Below are 20,263 nucleotides of genomic sequence, written 5' to 3' on the forward strand. Positions count from 1 at the left end.
ACTTTACATAGCCAAGCAACACGATACCCAACTTTTTGTTTTGTCTCCAGCTTTCCCCTCAATCTTGTTCTCTTTCACGTGTATCCCTACTCCATATGGCACATGCTGACACCGACATCGGTGATCGGAAAGGGAGATTGTTGTTCGTTCTTGCCCATCTCATCAGCGTGGCTGGTGTCGGCAAACGAATGCACCACGACATCGGAACATTCTATTTGAATGCTGGGTAAGTCATATGTAACATCATTCACACTGTCACAATACTGAAGACTTGACAACATGTCACCGCACCTGCAACCTCGACGATGGCGATCTGAACTTGTACACAATTTCGCCGCCTAAAGTCTACAGTGAGACCACCGTCATGTACAGACAGACTACCCTCGTATACATCCAGCTGCTCGACATGGCAGCAGGCCCACTACACCTGCAGCAGCCCGGACCGATACCTCTATACGTCCTTCTTGTTCTCGTAGTCGGCATCTGCTGCTACTTCTTCTTCATAGGCACCGCCGCAGTACGTCTCTGGTTCTACAAAGGCGCCCTCGGCCCCGCCCCAGAGAGGTTCATCGTGATCAGGAACGAAACTCAAGAAGACGGCCATAATACGGCGCCGATTCACAGCAAACACAACGAGCATGGAACAAGTGCTGAAACCCTAAGGAAGCGGCGCATGACCGTCTTCACCCACGACTCGTTATCAGCGCCAACAGAGACTATAGCACACAGCACCGCGTTCTCCCCCCGAAACCTCTCCACCGCTACAACAACAGTCAACCTCCAAGACATCTCAGACATCTCAGACCTAAGCTCCTTCACAAACCCGCAAACGCGAGCCTACCTAGCCGAAGAACGCCGCATCTCGCGCATGCCCGCCTTCGACGCCGACGACTGCGGAACAGGAGACTACTTCCCAGACATACCCCTTACAAACCGGCCCATCGAATCCACGTCCCTCCATTCCAACACCCTTACTGCCTCCCATCTAGGTCTCACACCCACACCCCGCAGCAACTGGCTCACCATCTCCCCCCAATACATCGAATACCACGCCGCGCGCACCCACCTCCTCTTGCGCAACCGCTCCTCCTGCATCCACGTCACCCCCGAGGGCGAACGAGCATGTCGCGAACTACTACAGGAAGTCACGTCTTTCCTCGTGGACATGTATCCGCACCAATTCCGTTTTCTGACGAAGACGCGCAGGAAGCACGTGCTGAATGAGCTCACAAGAGAGGATTTCGAAATAGAGCATGGGTTGGAATGTCATCCGTTGGAAGTAGTTGCTAGGTTGTGTGCGGAGGATTTCATGGTTTGGGGGCGGAGTGAGAGTACGTTGAATTGGTATTTACAGGCTGCTACGACGCTGTTTCCGAGCGGGTATGTTGTAAGTCCGTATATGGGGAAGACGGTTGATATGGTGGTGGGTGGGGAGGGGATAGGGAAACCGGGTATGGTGCCTTGGTCTGGTATGTATTTCTTTGCCCTCCTCCCTTGAAAGATAGTTGTGGAACTCAAGCTAACAAACATCTCACAGACCTCCAATCCATCCTCAAACTCACCCTCCCAACCCTCTCCCCCTACTCCTCCACCGGCCCCCTATCCCACACGCAAACCTTCATCCAAACCCGGCCCCTCCGCGCCACTCTAGCATCAACCCTCCACATCCCTCGCCCCATGGACTTTTTCGCTGGCCACATAGCTGATCTGCAGCCAACTGAACTGCTCGTGCGTACAGAAACGCAGATGTATGCGCGTTTGCCCAAATCAGGTGCTGTCATTGTGACGACGCGGACAAGCACCGAGACGCTAAGTGAGATGAAAGATAGGATGACGATGAGGGAGAAAGAGGCGTTCTTGAGGGAGATCGGGCAGTGGGGAGAGGAGGAGGCGAGGGTGAAAGGGAGGGATTTGTGGATTGGGGTTGTGGAACGGTGTTTGAAAGGTTAGTTCTCCTGAGTTGGCATTGCTGCCAAATAGAGTGGGCTAACGAATTTGTGGATAGATCAGAAAGCGTTTAGAGACGATGTAACGGTTTATAGTAGGGTGTCGGTGATGGGAGAGATTAAAGGCTGAGGCTGAGGCGGATAAGGTGGGCGTCGTTTGGAGCTTGAGGCAATATGCTGGTGAGTATGATATCGCACTAGCGGTAGTCGTATGAGGACGGGTGACTATGTAAGCTATCCTAGAGACGACGTACATTCCAAACCAATCACACAACTCAAATACGAAACCTCATCGCTGTATCCGATTTCTACAGGTAGCGAGGTGGCTTCGTATCACAAGCCGCCTCAGTGGTGCGAATCCCAAATCGCTACCACACAACGTCCGCAACAGTGGAGTACGAAAAAAACCATTTCCTCGCGCAAAAAAACCCAGATTGAACACTCTTCAGACACCGCATCTCACATAAACAAAAAAAAGATGGCGTACGCAATCCCTTCCAGTTCCCTCAGCATAACAGCAGCAACATCCGCCCCCTGGCTGACAGAACACCCGAAATCGAACCTCACGAATATATCCTTCGCAACCACAACCAGCATATCCTTTCCAACGACCATGTCTATATCCATATCTCAATACGCACCACCTCCATCACCCTCAACCTCAACTACACCCCTCCTCCCCTTCCCACCCACCTTTCCACCCATCTCTTCACCCACCAACCTCACCTGCTCCCCCCTCCCCCCCTCCTACGGTCCCCTCCCCCCAGTCGAATACACCCCCTATTCCTTCTCCACCTGGCCCCAAATCCGGCAACCCGCTCTCTCCGCCCTCACACCATCGCGCTACACGCTTTCTTTCCGCGACGCAAACGCTTCGTATGTCGGAGTAACGTATCTGGGACATTACGAATTGCGGGCGTATGATGCGGGGGAATGTGCGAGGAGGTGCGATGGATGGGGGAGTGATGGGAGTGATGGACAGAGGGAGGTTTTCGCAGGATCCTCCACTTCCATTCTCTCTTCGTTTGCTCTTCCAACACCATCACCAACACCTACACCATCCCCACCACCATCCCCCCACCCCCAAACCTGCAACGGCTTCAACCTCTACTTCGAGCGCTCACCTTCCATCCACCTCGGCTCGAACTGCAGAGACGCAGCCAGCCGGACGATAATAAAATGTGCACTGTGGGGCGAGGGGGTGGAGGAGAAAGGAGCGACGAATACGGGGTATACGGAGTGGGACTTTAACGTTGAGATTGCGGGGTCGAATGGGTATAGGTTGGGTGGGGAGGAGGCCAAGAGCGTTGCGCAGCGGGTACGAAGTGGGGGGTTGATGGCGATTTCGGTGGCTGTCATGATAGGGGGACTTGTGGTTGGGGGTATCGGGTTTTGAGAAAGGAAGATGGAGGTAAACCGGTAGCTGACAGTGACACAGTAGGAAGCAACACCGGTTTAGACTTATCTCATTTTCGAACACAGCTGAAGAGGACTCTCGGGTATCATTTGGGTCTATTGTGACCTACGTTCCTATGTACAAATACAATTACTGCTCCCCATTCATCAAAGACGCTAGAAGCGCGGGTTAGAAGTACCAACCGCTTTTCATGGCCCGTATTTCCAAACGCCGTAATGTGCACAAAACATGCTTCTACTAGAAGGCATAGAGACCCCGCATGTTCCAGATCGCTTCATCAATCATGCTGGGAGTCCATTCGGCGCCCGTCATCTGCCCAGCAATACTCTCCCGCTTGTCGCGTGACAGTACTAAGAAGCGCTCGATGAGATCACCATCAATCACGCTCTTGACCGGCGCAAAGTAGCTGCGGAAGGCGAGATGATCCCGACCAGACAACGGCTTATCGTCCGACCGAAGTTGAAGCTCCAGTTGCTGGAACATCTTGTGTTGTCGGCGGGAGTTGAAGGGAATGAGTGCACCAAGAGTGCCTTGGAGACCGGCCCAGAAGATGATGCGCTCACCACCAGACAGGAGAACCGTCTTTTGTATCGAGACAGGAATGTCGTTTGTGAAGTAGTGTGCGATGAGGTCAAGACGGTTCGGTGTACCGCCCAGGTAGCCTTTGTCTACTAGTAGGTCGGAGCCGTCGGGCGATTCGTCTGAAGACTCGGAAACCTTCTGGGGGCAGCGCACAAGCCAGATATTGCCGAACTTGTCACCACCGACTGTAGTGTCGTAGTCCAGCATTTCTGATGCGGAAGTGTGACGGGCGATGGTGTCATCCACAAAAGGAATGAGACGGTTGGGGTGGACTTGGTCCTTGTGTACAACGTAGGTGACGGATTGCGCCTGGTCGGAAACGACAAGTCGACTGCCTTGGGTCTTGAGATCGGTAATACGTGTCGCTACGCAGTTCGGAGCCTGAGCTTTACGGAGGACCGACTTCATACCACAGTCGTAAAGACACAGGTGACGACCAACACCAGCGATAAGCTTTCCCTTGAAGGCCAGTAGCGCTAGAGGTGGATCGCTGACCTCGGTCTCGTGGAAGAACTCCAACTCGCGACCAGTGGGGTTAATCTTGTATACCTGTATAGAAGCAGATGTGTATTTGAAGGGATTGAAGCTCAAGTCTTTAGCAGTACCGACAGCTAGGAATGCCTCGTCACCGCGGCTCTCAAAGAAGACCAGAGCAGCACTGACAAGTGACTGGTTGCCGTTGAGCTCCACTGTGTGGGTGACGGTCTTCTCGCTCACAGGGTCGACCACTTGGATGCAAGAGGCCCAGCTGCCTTGAGCCCTTGGGTATCCAAAGTCGATCGCGGGAAGTTCGTCGCCATCGGTTGTGCCGTTTACAGCATCGCCATCGGCTTCCTCAATCTTCATGGGGCCGTTGGTGCCGTCGGTCTCTTCCTTCTTTACACCAGCGTGTGCTATCAGCTGCTGGCGTCTATCGGCGCTGATAGTATTGTTATCGCTCTCGATCACGTAGAAGACACCCTGGTCGTGCCATCCGACCATCTTCCTGGGGGTGTACTTGAGTGGGATGTTCTCGTAGGTCGTGTTGTCCGTCAAGTCGTTGAAGGTAAAGATTCTATTTCGTTAGCAACTGTACATTTGTTTTGTTGTTATGACAAAAATGAGTTGATAACTGCTTTCAGTAGGAACAATTGGAAATTTTGTTTCAGCCTCATCTTGATTCGACGGTAGGAAACATATTTTCATCATTGCAGTTGGAGCGAAAGAAATAGGGGGTGCTTACCGTAACTCATTAGCGCTGACACAGATGATTCCCTTGAATTGAGAACCATCAAAGTTCCAAGCGGACTTGAAAGGGATGTAGTTCAAGGGTGTCAGCTGCAATACGCCGGTCCGGGGATGGGTGTAGCCTAGCCATGGCCTTGAGGTCATTGCGAGGATAGCAGGTTCGCCGGCAACAGTCACCTTCGCAAACTTGATAGGCTCGGGGCCAAGGAAGCGCCTCCGGGTGTCACCGATGTCTCCAGTCATCTCATCCAGTACTGATCGAATGTATACACCGCTTCGCAGACCAATGTGCAAGAACTGGCTGTATCCACGGGGCGACTTGTCTGTCATGAGGTTGATGGTCAGGTCGCTCGGCGGTGATGTAAGAGCTTGAACAGAGATGCTTCGTAGGATATTGCCTTCCATGTCAGGACTCAGATTGAATATCCGGACGGTCTGGTCGCTGCAGCCAACAGCCAAGAAGAAAGCTCGCACGCTACCCTCTGGGACATCGGGCATCGCCAGGCAGTTGATGGTGCTGTCCAGGGCAATCTCCTCCTCAGCCATAGCAAGTGAACCATCGGAGTCGCACTCAAAGTACAAGATCTGGCCTGAACTCAGCGCGATGGCAACCTGTCGGTTGTTTGTGGCGCAGGCTACAATGGTACGATGGGCTGGAGGTTGCCAATCAGTCAAACTTGCATGTGTCGCGCTCGCATCTTCGTTGGGAAATTGAATACCCTGAATGTGGCGGATACCCTTGGGATGGATCTGGATGATGCAGTCCTCACCAAATTGTTGCACACCAAGCGTGTTTGTATCTGGGAGGAAGCCAGTGTTAGAGGCTTCCTCGACATCATCGCCGATTTTCAGAACTAATGTTCTGCTGTGAAGGCACATCACAATGAGGGTGTCGGTCTCGTCTTCGCTGGTGAGCTTTGTAGTCCAGACATCTGACGCGTTTTGCGGCAAAGGCGACTCGATGAGGTCCAGAACCTCCAGAGCATTCCTGGTGGTGCGGAACGAACTTCGGCCTCCTGTACCATTGATCGTGTAAACCTGTGGCGCGTCTTCGAGGGCAGGGTTGGCAACCTCCATACCCATGATCGGATTCAGACTGGCCATCGACTCTACCGCCGTGAGGTTGACCAGGGCTCGAGGCTTGAAGAAAGGAGGCGCGAAAGCAGTCTCCGGATCGACAGGGAACTGGTCGCTCTCGAACACGGGGTCCTCTGTCTCGTCTCCCAACGACTCGAGCTCGTACAGGATGCGGTCCCCAGATTCGCAGGCAGCATACACGAAACCTGCCCTCAGAATACAGATGCTGGTGACGACAGGGATAGTATCAAAGTACTTGATCTTGATCTTGTCGACTGTGCCATTTGTTGCTTCCACGGTAAGCTTGAAGACGTCGCCATCCTCTGTTTGTAGGAGGTAGAAGAAATCGCCGCCCTTCAGAGAGTACAGGGTACCAGCAACGATCATGCGCTTACGGTTGGGGTCTTCGGTAGCTCCCTCACGACGTGGAATGGCCAGTCGGTGGACGCTCGATTTGTTGTTGAAGATACGGCGGTAAGTGATGCTGTCTTCTCCACAGCACAGAACACCGCTTGGAGCATTTGGACCACCAGGGACCCGGAAGAGGGTATTGGCGGTCCGATCAACTGGCTCTGACCATTTCCGGACGATGTGGTTCAGACCAAGGTCCAGCTCGTAGTATACCAGCTCCTTCTTGATCTCGTCGTACGCTTCGCCGGTAGGATCGGTCTCGGAGTTGGAGTAGTCCACCTCGAGAGTAGCGAACATGGGGTTGTCGTATCCGACATCAAGCCCGATGAGGCAGTACACTAGCGTCTGTGGCTTGTGTGCCTCTAGCGGTGAGGAGATGGCGATGTCCGTCTGGCCACTGCGGGTGAGAATGTAGACAAGCTTGTTCTTCTCCGTCGAGGCGATCATGATAGCGCGCCCTTTCGGGTCGGCTGCCAGATACTCGCCCGGCACGACGCGTCGTATTCCAGACTTGCCGAACGTCTCGAAGTGGACCGTCTTGAAGGTGTGCTCATCTGGCATGTACTCATACGTGACTAACCGTCCTGAATCGGTGGTTATGACGATATGGTCTGACAGAGTCAGCAGAGGTTCTTGTTAATTGCAATCCATTCCACCGCGGGCTCAGTGAGCTGGGAGCTCGGAGGTGTCGTGTGCTTTGAAAATCACTATACTGCTTGTAGCGGGGAAGTAGGACTGACATACCTTTGGTTCCGCCCGCGATCCTGAACTTGGCGATGCGGCGAATGATGCCAAAGACATCCTGCGAGTAGAGCTCTTGGAAGCCCTTCTGCCGCCGCGAGACCTCCAGGATAGCTAGCCGTGAGCCGCTCGCTGTGAGGATTTGCTGCTTTCCGTTTCCGAGAAAGTCGCCGGAGATGGCGTCCTGAGTGGCTGTCGGCTGCTTCACCGTCAAGGCGTACAGGGACATGGAGGAGAAGCTCGTCATGACGGGCGGCGGTGGGCGCTGGCCCAGTTACTCTCGTCGCGTCGAGGTCTTGAGCGCGTGTGGGAAAAGTTCAAAATTAAGTCGCGACAATCGAAAGTAATGCTCGGGCTTGCAGAGTGTAGGGCGCGCCGGTGTCAGGCAGCGCGGCGGAAGAGTTGCGGGCGCAAGTTGTCGAGGCTCGTGAGAAAGATTTACGCGCGAAGAGGCCAGAGCTTCTCGGCCTAGTGTCGGTCCGCCCTGGCCAATTGGTGGGATGCGCCCCACTAAAATTTCATGTCGCAAAGTCCTCGAAGGCGCATACAGACGACGCTCTCGATAACTGATACAGTCACGACACGTATATACAACATGAAGCGCAAAGTCGGCGCCCTAGAGAAGCTCGAGTCGGACCATGCGGCACTCCGATTCAAGCTGAAGCGAGACCCCCAATCGTACCGAGACGACTTCGAGCAGCAGTACCAGCAATACCGAACCCTCCTCGACCTGTTCCTTGCCGACCCGAGCACCTCGGACAGCGGTCTGGTTGCGCTGAAGGATCTCATTGAGTTCGTCTCGCACACTTCGGACCTCTATCCCGATGTCGCGTCAGAGTTCCCCAGGGATCTCGAGCTTCTGCTCACCCACCATGAGGTGCTTGAGTACGACCTGAGGGACAAGATCGTCGGCGCATACTGCTTGCTCAAGCGGAAAGAAGTCATAGACTCAGTCAAACTTCTCAACACCCTGTTCCCACTCCTTGTAGCGACGAACAGCAAGAGTCTGCGACAACTGCTCTACACCAAGATTATCTCAGATCTACGTTCGTCCAACGCGAAGACTGTGAACCACAAGCTCAACAAGTCTATGCAAACGGCACTTTACAAGTACGCAGTATCTTCACAATGTCTGGTGTTCCCGACTAACCGTTCCAAGTCTCCTAGAATCCGACACCTCCTCGCCGAAGGGTCTCTGGGCCGTCAAGATTACCAGAGAGCTGTGGAAACGACAGATATGGACAGATACGCGCGCCGTCGAGGTCATGCGACTAGCAGCACTCAGCGACAACGAGAAGACCATCTCGGGCGGCCTCAGGTTCTTCCTCGGTGGTGACCAGGAGCGAGAAGCCGCCGCAGAAGAGAGCAGCGATGACGACAACGATGTGGACATTGGAAAGCTGAAGCATGCTGCCGGCATCAACAAGAAGAGCAAGAAGAAGGCGCGCGACATCAAATCCGCAGCTGTCAGTCTCAAGAAGAAGGCCAAGAAGAAGAACGCACCCCACCCCCTCAACTTCAGTGCGCTACACCTTCTCCACGACCCTCAAGGCTTCGCCGAAACCGTCTTCTCGAAGCACATCCAGAACACCAAGAACAAGCTTGCCCTCGAGACAAGGCTACTGGCACTGCAGCTAGTCACTCGCCTCGTTGGATTACATCAGCTCACAGTCCTTCCGCTATACTCATACTTCCTGAAGCATCTCACTCCTCGGCAAGCCTCAGTCACCACTTACTTGGCGTGCTTAGCGCAAGCGACACATTCGTATGTACCGCCAGACGTGCTTGAGCCGCTTGTGCAGAAGATCGCGAACGAGTTCGTGTCAGAAGCCTCAGCCTCTGAGGTCGCGGCAGCAGGTCTGAATTCCATTCGTGAGATTTGCGCACGTCAGCCATTGGCCATGACAGATACTCTGCTCCAAGATTTGGTCATGGTGAGTTTGCTCCTTAGAACCCGATGCCATACTCTATACTAACGCTTATTAGTACCGTAAATCGAAAGACAAGGGTACAATGATGGCCGCCAAAGGTCTCCTCTCCCTCTACCGCGAAGTCGGCGCCGACCTCCTCAAGAAACGCGATCGTGGCAAGGACGCGACAATGGGTATCCGCGCTGGTACTATCAAAGAGCGTCGCTATGGTGAAGAAGCTATTGGAGAGGTTGAGGGCATCGAGTTGCTCGAGAAATGGAAGGAAGAGGAGCGCCGGAAGAAGCTCATAGAAGCTGGTCTGGACCCTGACGCAGACAACGGCGACGTGGACCTCGACGGCGAAGACGACTGGAAGAAGTGGGACGTGGAGAGTGAAGGCGACAGCGACGACTCAGGCGGCTGGATCAACGTCGAAAGCGACGGCGAAGACATCCAAATCAGCGACTCCGAAGACGAAAAGGACAAGAAGGAACGCCCCGCAAAGAAAGCCAAGCTCGACAGCGCCACCCCCGGCCCATCAACAGACGACAAGGAGAACTCCAAGAGCGCCGAACCAGAAACCAAGTCCCTCTCCAAACTCCTCACAACCACCATCCTCACCCCCGCCGACCTCAAACAACTCCAAGCCCTCCGCGCCTCCAGCACCATAACCTCCACCCTCGCCGGCTCCTCCAAGCGCGCCCAGCTCCTCGCCGCCCGCCACGCCGACGAAGCCATCACCGCCGAGACCATCGAGCTCGCCGCCAAAATCGGCAAGAAGAACACCAAGGAAGAGAAGATTGCTCTCGCCAGGGCTGACCGCGAAACGAACCACACTTCCAAGGCGGCGAAGCACCAGGCCAAGAAGGTGGAAGAGGGCAAGAGTACGACGAACAAGGAGAAGGCAAGGAAGAAGAATTTCCTTATGACGCTGGGTAAGGCGAGGTTTAAGAATAAACGTAGTTTGGGGGATGTTAAGAGGACGATGCAGGGGCATGTTGAGAGGAAGAAGAGGGGTGGTAAGAGGGGGAATAAGGGAAATTAAGTGCGGTCAGGCATACGTTGATGGCATTTATTTTGAGTATTGTTACTTGTATGGGATGGACCGAAAATGGCATGTTCTTTCACGGCAGACGAATGGAAAAAGGGAAAAGTAACTTGATACCCAGATAGAATATGGATCATGAAACATGAGTTATCCCGTTCTTGAGTGGTCCTAGGACCAGGCCTGATATTTGAAATCGCACCTTGAACGCCCAGCCAGCCTTCCATTCGCCACTTGCCCATGGTAACCATAGAAGGGAATGCTGTCCTCCATACATCGAACATACATGTGCGTTCTCTCGCTGTATAGCACCAGCATCCACATTAACCCATCACCCTTACTCCTCCACAGTCTGTGCCGGGACATTTCCTGTCTCTACTTCTCCACCATCGACAGCAACGCGTCGTTCGAAACGAAACACCGGCCTTCGGGTACCAAAGTCGCTCGAGCTCTCACTGTGGAAGCTGCTTGAAGCGTTCTTGGTACCCAGGACCTGGAGTTTGCCGTGCTCGGAGCTGGGGATAGGTCGTATAGGGGCGCTGCGCTTGCTGCGGGAAGAAGAAGGCTCGCCATTTCGGTGTTGAGACGAAGCGTCATCCTTGGTAGTTGGTGTGACTGGAGAACTGGCAGAGCGGGGAGGTAGTTTGGTGGGAGTTCTCTGGACTTTGGAAGGAGTGAACGGGTGACTCATGTAGGTCATAGCCCTTGGGTTGTCATCGGTCGCCTTCGACATCTGTTCAAGTGTCTGGGGTGCACCGCGGCGAATAGGTGTGATGAGAATACCCTTGTGCCTCGTTGACGTTGCTCCCGGGTCCGAGATCGACTGTGGTGGGGTTTTGACGACAGCGTTGTCTGCGCCCGCTTTGCCCTGGATGGGATGACGAGACGTCGTTGCACTCGGAAGTATACTCGTGGGATCGGCTATCCTTTCATTAGAGGTGCTCGCCACCGGCAACGATTGAGGTGCGACCGCGAACGCGTCCGCAACACCATGCCCTGTACCATCTTGCCACATGTCGGCATCAGCAGAAAGAGCCTGACGCACTGTATGGTCATTCTCATTCTGAGCCTTCATCGCAGGAGTGATGGTAGGCTGTGGGTGGGTCGCCAGACTGACAGCACCGTCACCATTATTCTTCGTTCTCTTGCGCGAGCTCTGTGATTCAGCCTCCATCCAAGCACTCATATACTGATTCTGGATCTGAACCATCATCGATATATCGTTTTGTAGACCTTTCTTGTCTGTGGAGTGAGGATAGGCTTGTAGCAAGGATGTGATAAGTGAGGTGTGCTCAATGAGGTGACTGACGAGGAGGTTGGGATCTGGGTCTCGATGTACCGTTGGCGTGTGATTCCTATGTTGGTCAATGTTGCGTACCCTGGATAAAGGTGTAGCATTTGGTCGAGTAGTTGGACGACTCGATTGCGGTCGAGCATGCCGCTGATGTTCTCCGGCTTCATCGTCGTCAGCCTCAGCAACCTCAGCATCAGCGAGCTTCCTCTTCTGTGGCGAAGGTCGTGAGTACTCTTGGATATGATGGACAGCTCTCCTACGGAGTGAGTTCTCGTTCTGAGAGGGGACCATTGGCAGAACGTATGTGTTAGAAGGAACTTGGACATGATAGTGCTGCGCATATGATGGTTGGTGTTGTGGCGCGTGTTGCGCAAGAACCGGCGCGGAGAGTGGATACTGTACTTCAAAAGGTACATTGAGCGTGTGTCGACCCCATGCTGCGTTTGGGCTAACCTCAGGCGCGGCAGTGATCTTTGCGCTCATCATGCGATAGATATCATGACTCTGGTGCCCGGTAAATGTGCTGCCGTTCGCAGGCATGGCTGCCAATGCCGGTCTGGAGACACCGTAGCTGTACAGTTCTCTATATCCGTTGCCGATGAACTGATGCGGCTCTGACAGCTTTTTGTGTTTCTGTCTGCGCTTCGGGGCTCGCGTTGCTCGCCGTGGAGGTGATGGATCCTCGTTGACGATGATGGGGTTGTGGCTGCTGCCGCTCATGTTTGCGAAAGGCTTAGGTGCGAGCCTTCGCAGGGCGGAGGAGACTGTTCGATCGGTGGGATCAGTTGAGCCTTGTCGTTTCTTCGGCGTCGTGATGGTGAGTACCACTGGAGATTCGCCGGTACTCGGGGATGTGAGACTGAGATCATGCTCACTAATGTTGCCGGAGAGCGCCATTCTGGGAGGAGTGTCTGGCACTCTTCGATCGTCCGGAGCTTTCACGACCTTTTTGACGCTGGGAACAATGATATGTATGGTGTCGCTCGCCTGTCGGAGCGGTCTGGGCCGTCCAATGCCAGCCGTGTCTGGCTCTGCGTTTGCAGTGCCTCGCCGAGTGGACACCATGATGTTCAATGTTTGTCCTGGTTCGTCAGACCTTCACCGCTCAGTTGATTTCAAATTCTCCTCACCAGTTCCTAACTATCACGTCGCCGAAATGGTACAGCGCTGTGCCGGATTAGGGTGGTGAAGATGAGAACGTGATTACTGGCGACGCTCTTCTTGCGTCCGCGAGGTGCAGACGACGATAGCGGCGCAGCCGAGAATGGAGAGCGAAGTGATGAGTCCAAACAAACTTATGATGTTGCCTACATGTATGTAGAAGGTGCACTATGTGTGGGAAGTGACATCCGCTGTTTGAAAGGAAGGCGCGACGCACCGCGATCAACAGCAAGAACGGAATTTCAGCATGACACATCGCAAACGAAAACAAATGAAATGAACGACGAGACGGAAAGGAAAGACACTGATACCTCATGCGCTCGCCGTTGGTGCTACGCGGGGCAGCTCTCATCCTACGGTCAGAAACGCGCAAAGTTTAACCAACTCTTCCACATCATCCAAATCATTGACGACGCGATCGATAGCACCATCATCCCAAGCGATGCCATGCCAAAGCAGCACACCCACATCTCTCATCACTCTCATGTCGCCCATTCGAGCTTCCAGCTCCGGTACGGCGTCGATCAAGCGCGACCAAAACAGCTCACGAAGTTGCGTCGCACCGTTAAGGTAGGTCCACGTGAGCGCAGATCCAGGGAGAGATATTGTCATGTTTCCAAGGAGATGCTCGAGTCCGTACAGGCAGGTCCCGAAGGGTAAGTACTCCGCCTCCGCCCAATCTACCAGGCCTGTAATCTGCCAGGTGTTCTGGTCAACCAGGATGTTGGATGGGATTAGGTCTCCATGATTGAGTACTACTGGGTAGTCCTCCATTCGCTGTATCGCGCGCATGGTCTCTCGCGCTCTTTTGCGTAGATATGCATCCGGTAGTTCACTAGCCAGCCGCTCAAGTCTAGACATGATCGTTGAGCCGACCTTGCCGCAGCACTGCGCGAGCATCGATGGACGCTCATCCATGGGTGAATCTGCCCGTACCGTTCGGGCGATATAGTGTACTTTCTGTGGTGAGTGCCAGCTGTGCGCGATAAGATCCGCGAAACTTGCGATGAGGCGCTCTAGTCGCTTTCCTGCGCTGTCATCGAGTGAGTGTCCATGCTGCTGTAATCGGCTCAGCGGCGTGCCATCAACCTTCCTCATCTCATATGCGCGTATGCCTCTGGGTAGTGATAAATCGAGATCCTCGATGGTGGGGGCTAGTGCTGGGTGCGCTGTGCTAGCAGCGCGTACAATGTTGAGGTCGAGGGCGTGCTGAGGCGGCCGAAGCTGGACGATGAGAGCAGGCTCATCCTCACATTTCACCTCAGCGGTAGCCTGATGCCGGATGATTTCCCTCGCAAAAGCGACTTTTGGTGGCGTGACCAGAAGGGTGTAGCTGCAATAACCCTGTTCCCTAAACTCTTCCACTTCACAGTCTTCATAGCGATCCCGCACAGCTTTTACGCAGATATCCCTATCCTCCAAACGCAAACTGAATCGATTCCAAAAGTTCGGGGACGTCATCGACGGTGCGACAGAACGTGTTTGGGATTGAAGCCCAAGGACTCAAGCCCTGCCGCGATTTTGAGGCGACGCGAATCATCCCGTCTCGCATCATCTGTGACATTCTGCCGTAAGCCCTGTCGTGACTTGTTAGAGAGCTAGAAGTCGAATGGTGTGTCGCACGCAGTCGTGGTTCGCTGGGAGTTTGCACGTGGAAGTTGGCGTGGGAGGAAGCAGCGAAGGAAGCGGGGATGTGGGGTGAACGGTGGCTCCCACTTAGGCGGGCGAGGCGTCGTCGCAATCTCCTCCATTCTCCACCCACCGCTCCAGACTAGCTCAAGCATCAAACGGTACTGGCTTATGGCGGAAGAGCCGACATCAGCTTCACTGTCCGACGGGCTCCAGCCTGGCCACGACATCTTTTGCACACCCCAAAATGACGCGGTTCCTGCGAGTAGCCTGTACTCAGAACTGGATGTTGCGCAGCAAGAGATCCGCCTTGTCAAACTCTGGCCTGGCACCGAAGACGATGTCATCGAATGCACACTACTCCCGTGTAGGCCTTTGCTCGATCTGAAAGGACTGTATACGGCTCCATCCTACTGCGCTGGCTCTGCAAAGAATACTGAATCTATCGTCCTCAACGATATGTCTTTCAATGTGTTCGCAAATCTGGCACATGCTCTGAAGGAAGTCCGTAACTTCTGGAAAGCTACATACGGCGCAAGGGAGTGTCTATTGTGGATCGATCAAATCTCGATAAATCAGTACGACATCAACGAGAGATCACACCAGGTTCGGTTCATGCGCGAAATCTACGAGTACGCAGAACAAGTCCTTGTCTGTCTGTCGACTGAGAAGGCCGACCCGAAAGGAATGAATTGGTCTATAAAGGTCGCGAGAGACGTTCGCCCCCGTGGGTTCGATGAGATTCCCAAAGGGGAACGCAGGACTGTGACCAGTGACTCTCATGATGACCTGGATGACAAGCAACGCGCCGATATAGTTGATGACGATCACCAACGCTTGATCGCAGACCATGTTATCGAAAATACATGGAGCGTGGACTTGATAGAAGGGTGGTTTGCTTCCTATGAGATCATTGGAGCTCCTTGGTTTACGAGAGCCTGGGTCCTCCAAGAATTCGTTGTCGCAGCAAACGTGTACTTCATGTATAGTGGAGTCTTTGCATCCTGGCGAACTGTTCTTCCAGTGTGGAGAGCAATTTACTCCACCTTCAATTTCAGAATTCACCAGGCAATCGGTCTCATGTCGGGCCCCCCGAGGAGCTGGTTTTCTGGTTTTCCGGAACGACGCAACCCGAATCGACTCATTGTGGACACCAGGCAAGGTGATTTAAGAGTAGGCATGACTGAAGCGATATTCACAATAGATTGTAAAGCCCACTCGCGTCAGAACCAGGACTTGAAGGAACTCCTGTCGCATTCCCGCAATCGCCATACTTCAGATCCCAGAGACAAAGTATTTGCCTACATCGGTCTGATCGATCCAGCCTACCGCATTGAACCGAACTATTCTCATTCCATCGATCAAGTTATGATCCATACAACTACCAGGATCATAGAGACAGAGAATAATTTAGACATTCTGTGGCACGCCGCAGCTTCTCAGACACATCATACCAACAGTCTGCCATCGTGGGTGGTTGATTGGACGTGCAAGGAATCCCCTTGCACTCCGAATAAGTCATACACCCACTCCCATGTACTGAAGAATACCGAAGCAAATGCTTCGGTTCGCACTGTTGAAACGGCTCGTGGAACTTCGCAGGCCTTGCAAGTTGATGGTGTCTTAATTGACGGATTAATTAAAGATTCAAGAAGAACGATTCACGACGAGCACTTGTATACATCTTACAACGGCTTTGGCGGTGCTTGCTCCCATGACTCTAAAAAAGACGATGAGATATGGGTTTTGAGGGGCTGCAGATCACCGCTAATATTACGTCCCCAAGACAAGTATGGCTACATACTGGTATCAGCTGCGACATACGGGCGCGAGGATCTCGGAGATGACATCTGGATTACGGAGCGGGCACAGGAAGAGAGAGAGAAACAAGGAGGCTGGCGAAGCATATCTATAATCTAGTCAAAGTCATGACTGCAGACCTAATCCACTATTTCGACTTTCCATGAAGCTTCGCGGCGAAGCTGCAGCATCTATCAACACACGGCACTGTATTTCTGGTGTGATTAACTATCGTCATCGCCATGCGCCCTTATTTAGCAGCGTTTTTGCACTATGAAACTCTATCGATTCACACTCCCTTCACTATGTAGACCTCACACCAGTTACACCAGAATCTGCCTGTGATGGGCTGTAATGAACAGCAGAGAGAAACCGTACAACACAGCCGAACGACATCCCAAGACGCACAACTGTACAAGATGTCCATTCCCAATAATTATGCAACAGACCAGACTCACCCGTGCTGTCACGGAAGAAACAAGAACGAGGAAAATGAAGTCGGAAACGCAGCGCCTGCGATGATGCACGGGCCCGTCGATACTACGCCTCTTGAAGCCCCCACGTCCATACAATCTGACTGTGTATCTGCAGGCCTCTATTCAGAAGACGAGCTGCCTGTCCCTTCCCTAGAGGAGCGACAAGCCGGTGAAGATGTTATCATGGCAGACATGCTAACAGCTATGCAACTGGAGGGCCTGGAGGTAAGCACTCCTTCCCCGGAGAGCCAGTGGACGAACATGGGCGTAGAAGCTGATTCGGAAGCCAATTCGGTCTCAGCGGAGCTAAACGAACAACAACCCGAAAGTCTTCATGCTTCGGACGGATCAGCTCACAGCGACTCCTTGACGGCTACAGGTTTCGCGGATGACGAGCAGACCGCACAGCCCGAGGAGTACGCAGACGATGCCGACTCTCTAGAGCTCGAGGATTTTGACATTGACTTCAGCGAGCTTCTCCCATCGGACTTCCCAGATTTCCCCTTCGATGATCTGAATGACCCCTCCGACGAAAGATGGGCAGAGATGCTGAAAGAAGTCGACGCCTGGAACAAAACACACAACGGCGCAGCCGAAGAAGACACTCACACCACCCCCACTCCCGGCGAACCCTTCACATACGCCGTCGACCCCTTCAACCCCGAAATCTGCAAAGCCGATCTAATCCGCTGCCCCATTCCCATCCCCACACCAGAAACCGACATCCTCGCCCACTTCTCCACAGAATACGCACGCTCAATCCGTCTCCTCAAAGTGAAATACCGCTGGTACCACTCCAGCCCCTCAGACTGGCAAAAAGAAGTCAGCACCCTCATCTCCGCCATCGACAACACCTCCAACAACCTAGAGCCCTGGCTACCGTTGCACAGATGGCTCGTACTATACCGCCGCCTCATGCAAGGCGCGACGGCCCGTGAGCGCTACAAGACCAAGAATTTCTTACTGAAGAAGTTGGAGGCGGTGGCTAAGATGCGGATGGAGGAGAGTAAGGCGGCGGTTGTGGAGTTACTGCAGGCGAAGGGGATGAAGTTGGCGCATGGGGCTTTGTGTGGGATGAAGCGGGCGGTTGATGAGGATTGTGAGAGGAGGGGGAGTTTGCTGCTGGGGACTATTCCGGAGTTTACGAATGAGCTTGTTGGGGGGTTTTCCGGGAGGTGGTCGTGGGTGGACTGATGGAGATGTGTTAATAGAGGATGGAAATGAACTCACAACTCGATAGACGGATGCGAAAATGAGACTGTTACTATGAAGACCTTTGCAAACTGACCAAATGCCGTAGTTTCAACCTTCCCGAGGTTCTCACCACTTCGGCATCTCCATCCTCGCAGTACCTCCCCTCACCTCCGGATCTCATCTCCAAAGGCTCGCGGTTATTAGACTCCACCTCGTAATCGTGGTTGACGATCAAAAGCAACAAAGATAGCTCGTACAAGCTTCACCACGACCTATGACGTCACACCCCAAACTCCGAAGTAAGATCGTCCTCGGGTCACGAACCCGGGCATGAATCTTGGATCCATCGTGCGCAGCTCACTACGCCGTTCCAATAATTTCCCGGCGAACTCTACGGCCGTTCCGCGACCTTGATGAACTATCGTATACACACCAGTGTGCTCTTGGCCTACGCAATTCACTGCTGATCCCTTTCGTCTTATCTGCATCATTCCGTCGCGCATGCTCCAACTTCAATCAAGCTCTCGCTTGGGTGATGTGCACAATGCATGCGATGCCAAGCTACAGCAGCGCAAACTTCCGACGTCGATGGAGGGGAGACTCAAAGAAGGCGCCGGGATGCTGATTGGCTGTAAAGTCAACAATTCCATTCGTGCAGGATGCGGGTAAATCATCTTTCAAATTAAGAAACTCTACATCCATGTCCTTAGCCAACAAGGACGATGTTGCAAGTAAATGAAAATAAAGACGACGAATACATGCGGATCTAGGATCAACGTGGGTGTTGGGCGAGATACCAATGCGATGCGCAGAGTTGCGCAGTTTGCTGATCACTGATCGCCCAAAACCTTGCGAGGATCTTCACTTGTCAAGGCGCCAGATAGCAAACTTCGTATCCAGCATCATGCTTACTGTCCGCAGACTTTCTCGCTTCTTGGTTCCCATGTCCATGTCTACCATAGCGTATCTCCGCACGAGTTTCAACCGGTCAGACCCTTCTTTTCCAGACATGCACAATCAGTCTCGCATACACGCCATAGCCCTCGCATGGAAACTGGTCCAGTCCAGTCCATGAAGACGTGGCACAACACCACCATCTCCACTCCACCACCCCCATGGAATATCAGACTACCGCTCTTAGCCCTACGAAAGCAAAACCTTCTACCGACATCGTAGGGCTGGACCAGCGCCACATTTCCCCCCAGCTGAAGAAACAATCGTGACAAGGCCATAACCATTCTATCCGCCCGAAGCTACACGTTAGTCTTCCCGCACCGCGCTAGTCGCCACGCTACATCTCTCCGACACCAGCGATTGCTGTGGCGCATCTAGATCCACTTGCTAGTAAATCGTGGAGAGCTGAAAAAAGTAAAATGCAGAATGCAGAATGGGCGGCAGGCGGCTAACGTGAATGTTTTGCGCATGTCCAGTGTTTTCGGGTCAGTCATGCTTAGTCGGTGACAGCGATGGGCGCTGGTGGTGTTCGCTTATCTGGCTGATGGAGGCATACATATCTGATTGATAGGCTGGCAGCATTAATGGGCTTCTACGTGGGCTTTGTTTGCTGACGCTGGGCTGAGACATGGGTGCGTTGAAGTGCGGAAACGGACATCGGGCTACGCCGTAAGACTGAGGTTTGAACCGAGTGCGTGAAGTCGTCGCCGGCTTGGATTTCGTTCGACAAGCACGGGCGGTCTGGTAGTCTCTGGTCTAGCCACGCGGCAGGTGAACGTCCGGCCCTTCTCTCTGTTAGTGACCGCCCGGCAAGTTTGTCGATCTGAGATGGGGGCTTGCGTACCCGAGACAATTCTAAAATGGCAAAGATCTGTGAGGATCTGGATTGAATGAAGATCTCAATGGCGTAGTCGAGCGTGCATCCAGGCTCGTGGGTCTATGATTGCGCTCACGGCACGGGAGACGGCACCATTGCGGTGAGTGAAGCGCAGGTGCTTCCTCGGCGAAGTGCAGATCAGCAGCATGTGTAGGAAATTGAGAAGACGTTTCGATGTACTGAGGCAGTGATGTGTCATTAATGATTCTATGTAGCCCAAATGCTCACTGGAGCTTTGCGACAAAGGAAATGCAAAAGGGTATATTCGTATGAACAGCATGTGATGTGTTGCAACCCAAACGCCTGGTAATGCAATTTTGTCGCACTCGGCGACTCGACCATGCCCATGTGTAGCGCCGTATGCAGAATCTGACAGATGCCGTGATGGTGGCGTACAGCAGGTGAGTCTGTGTTGCCGCCTCATTCTAGAGAGTGATTCCATGTGCCTTGTGAAACGCCGTTGAAAATCGATGTGGTGAATGCTAGGTCTTCGTTTGCTGATTAGGGAATGACTGCTAGATA

At 53.3% G+C, this 20,263-nt stretch overlaps 5 protein-coding genes across 5 annotated transcripts; 3 read left to right on the forward strand and 2 right to left on the reverse strand.

The window, feature by feature from the left end:
* Positions 1-364: 364 nt before the first annotated feature.
* J4E79_007559 (uncharacterized protein) lies at positions 365-1,498 on the forward strand (the record flags this gene model as incomplete). The annotated part of the gene is made up of 1 exon (XM_049356423.1): positions 365-1,498. One exon carries the CDS (start codon positions 365-367, stop codon positions 1,496-1,498), a length of 1,134 nt encoding a protein of 377 aa, XP_049209310.1.
* Positions 1,499-3,600: 2,102 nt separating this feature from the next.
* J4E79_007560 (uncharacterized protein) lies at positions 3,601-7,648 on the reverse strand (the record flags this gene model as incomplete). Its single annotated transcript, XM_049356424.1, has 3 exons — positions 3,601-4,999; positions 5,168-7,271; positions 7,405-7,648. The coding sequence occupies 3 exons, from the start codon at positions 7,646-7,648 to the stop codon at positions 3,601-3,603; spliced, it is 3,747 nt and encodes a 1,248-aa protein (XP_049209311.1).
* A 348-nt stretch (positions 7,649-7,996) lies between these two features.
* J4E79_007561 (uncharacterized protein) lies at positions 7,997-10,356 on the forward strand (the record flags this gene model as incomplete). The annotated part of the gene is made up of 3 exons (XM_049356425.1): positions 7,997-8,511; positions 8,561-9,335; positions 9,388-10,356. The coding sequence occupies 3 exons, from the start codon at positions 7,997-7,999 to the stop codon at positions 10,354-10,356; spliced, it is 2,259 nt and encodes a 752-aa protein (XP_049209312.1).
* A 337-nt stretch (positions 10,357-10,693) lies between these two features.
* Positions 10,694-12,547, reverse strand: J4E79_007562 (uncharacterized protein; the record flags this gene model as incomplete). The annotated part of the gene is given in 3 exon segments (XM_049356426.1): positions 10,694-11,679; positions 11,696-11,711; positions 11,735-12,547. The coding sequence occupies 3 exon segments, from the start codon at positions 12,545-12,547 to the stop codon at positions 10,694-10,696; spliced, it is 1,815 nt and encodes a 604-aa protein (XP_049209313.1).
* Positions 12,548-16,659: 4,112 nt separating this feature from the next.
* On the forward strand, positions 16,660-17,807 carry J4E79_007563 (uncharacterized protein; the record flags this gene model as incomplete). The annotated part of the gene is made up of 2 exons (XM_049356427.1): positions 16,660-17,722; positions 17,752-17,807. 2 exons carry the CDS (start codon positions 16,660-16,662, stop codon positions 17,805-17,807), a joined length of 1,119 nt encoding a protein of 372 aa, XP_049209314.1.
* Between the last annotated feature and the right edge of the window lie 2,456 nt (positions 17,808-20,263).

Source organism: Alternaria viburni (assembly GCF_023758015.1).
Source record: "Alternaria viburni strain BMP 2772 chromosome Unknown scaffold_16, whole genome shotgun sequence".
Taxonomy (NCBI): Eukaryota; Fungi; Ascomycota; class Dothideomycetes; order Pleosporales; family Pleosporaceae; genus Alternaria; species Alternaria viburni.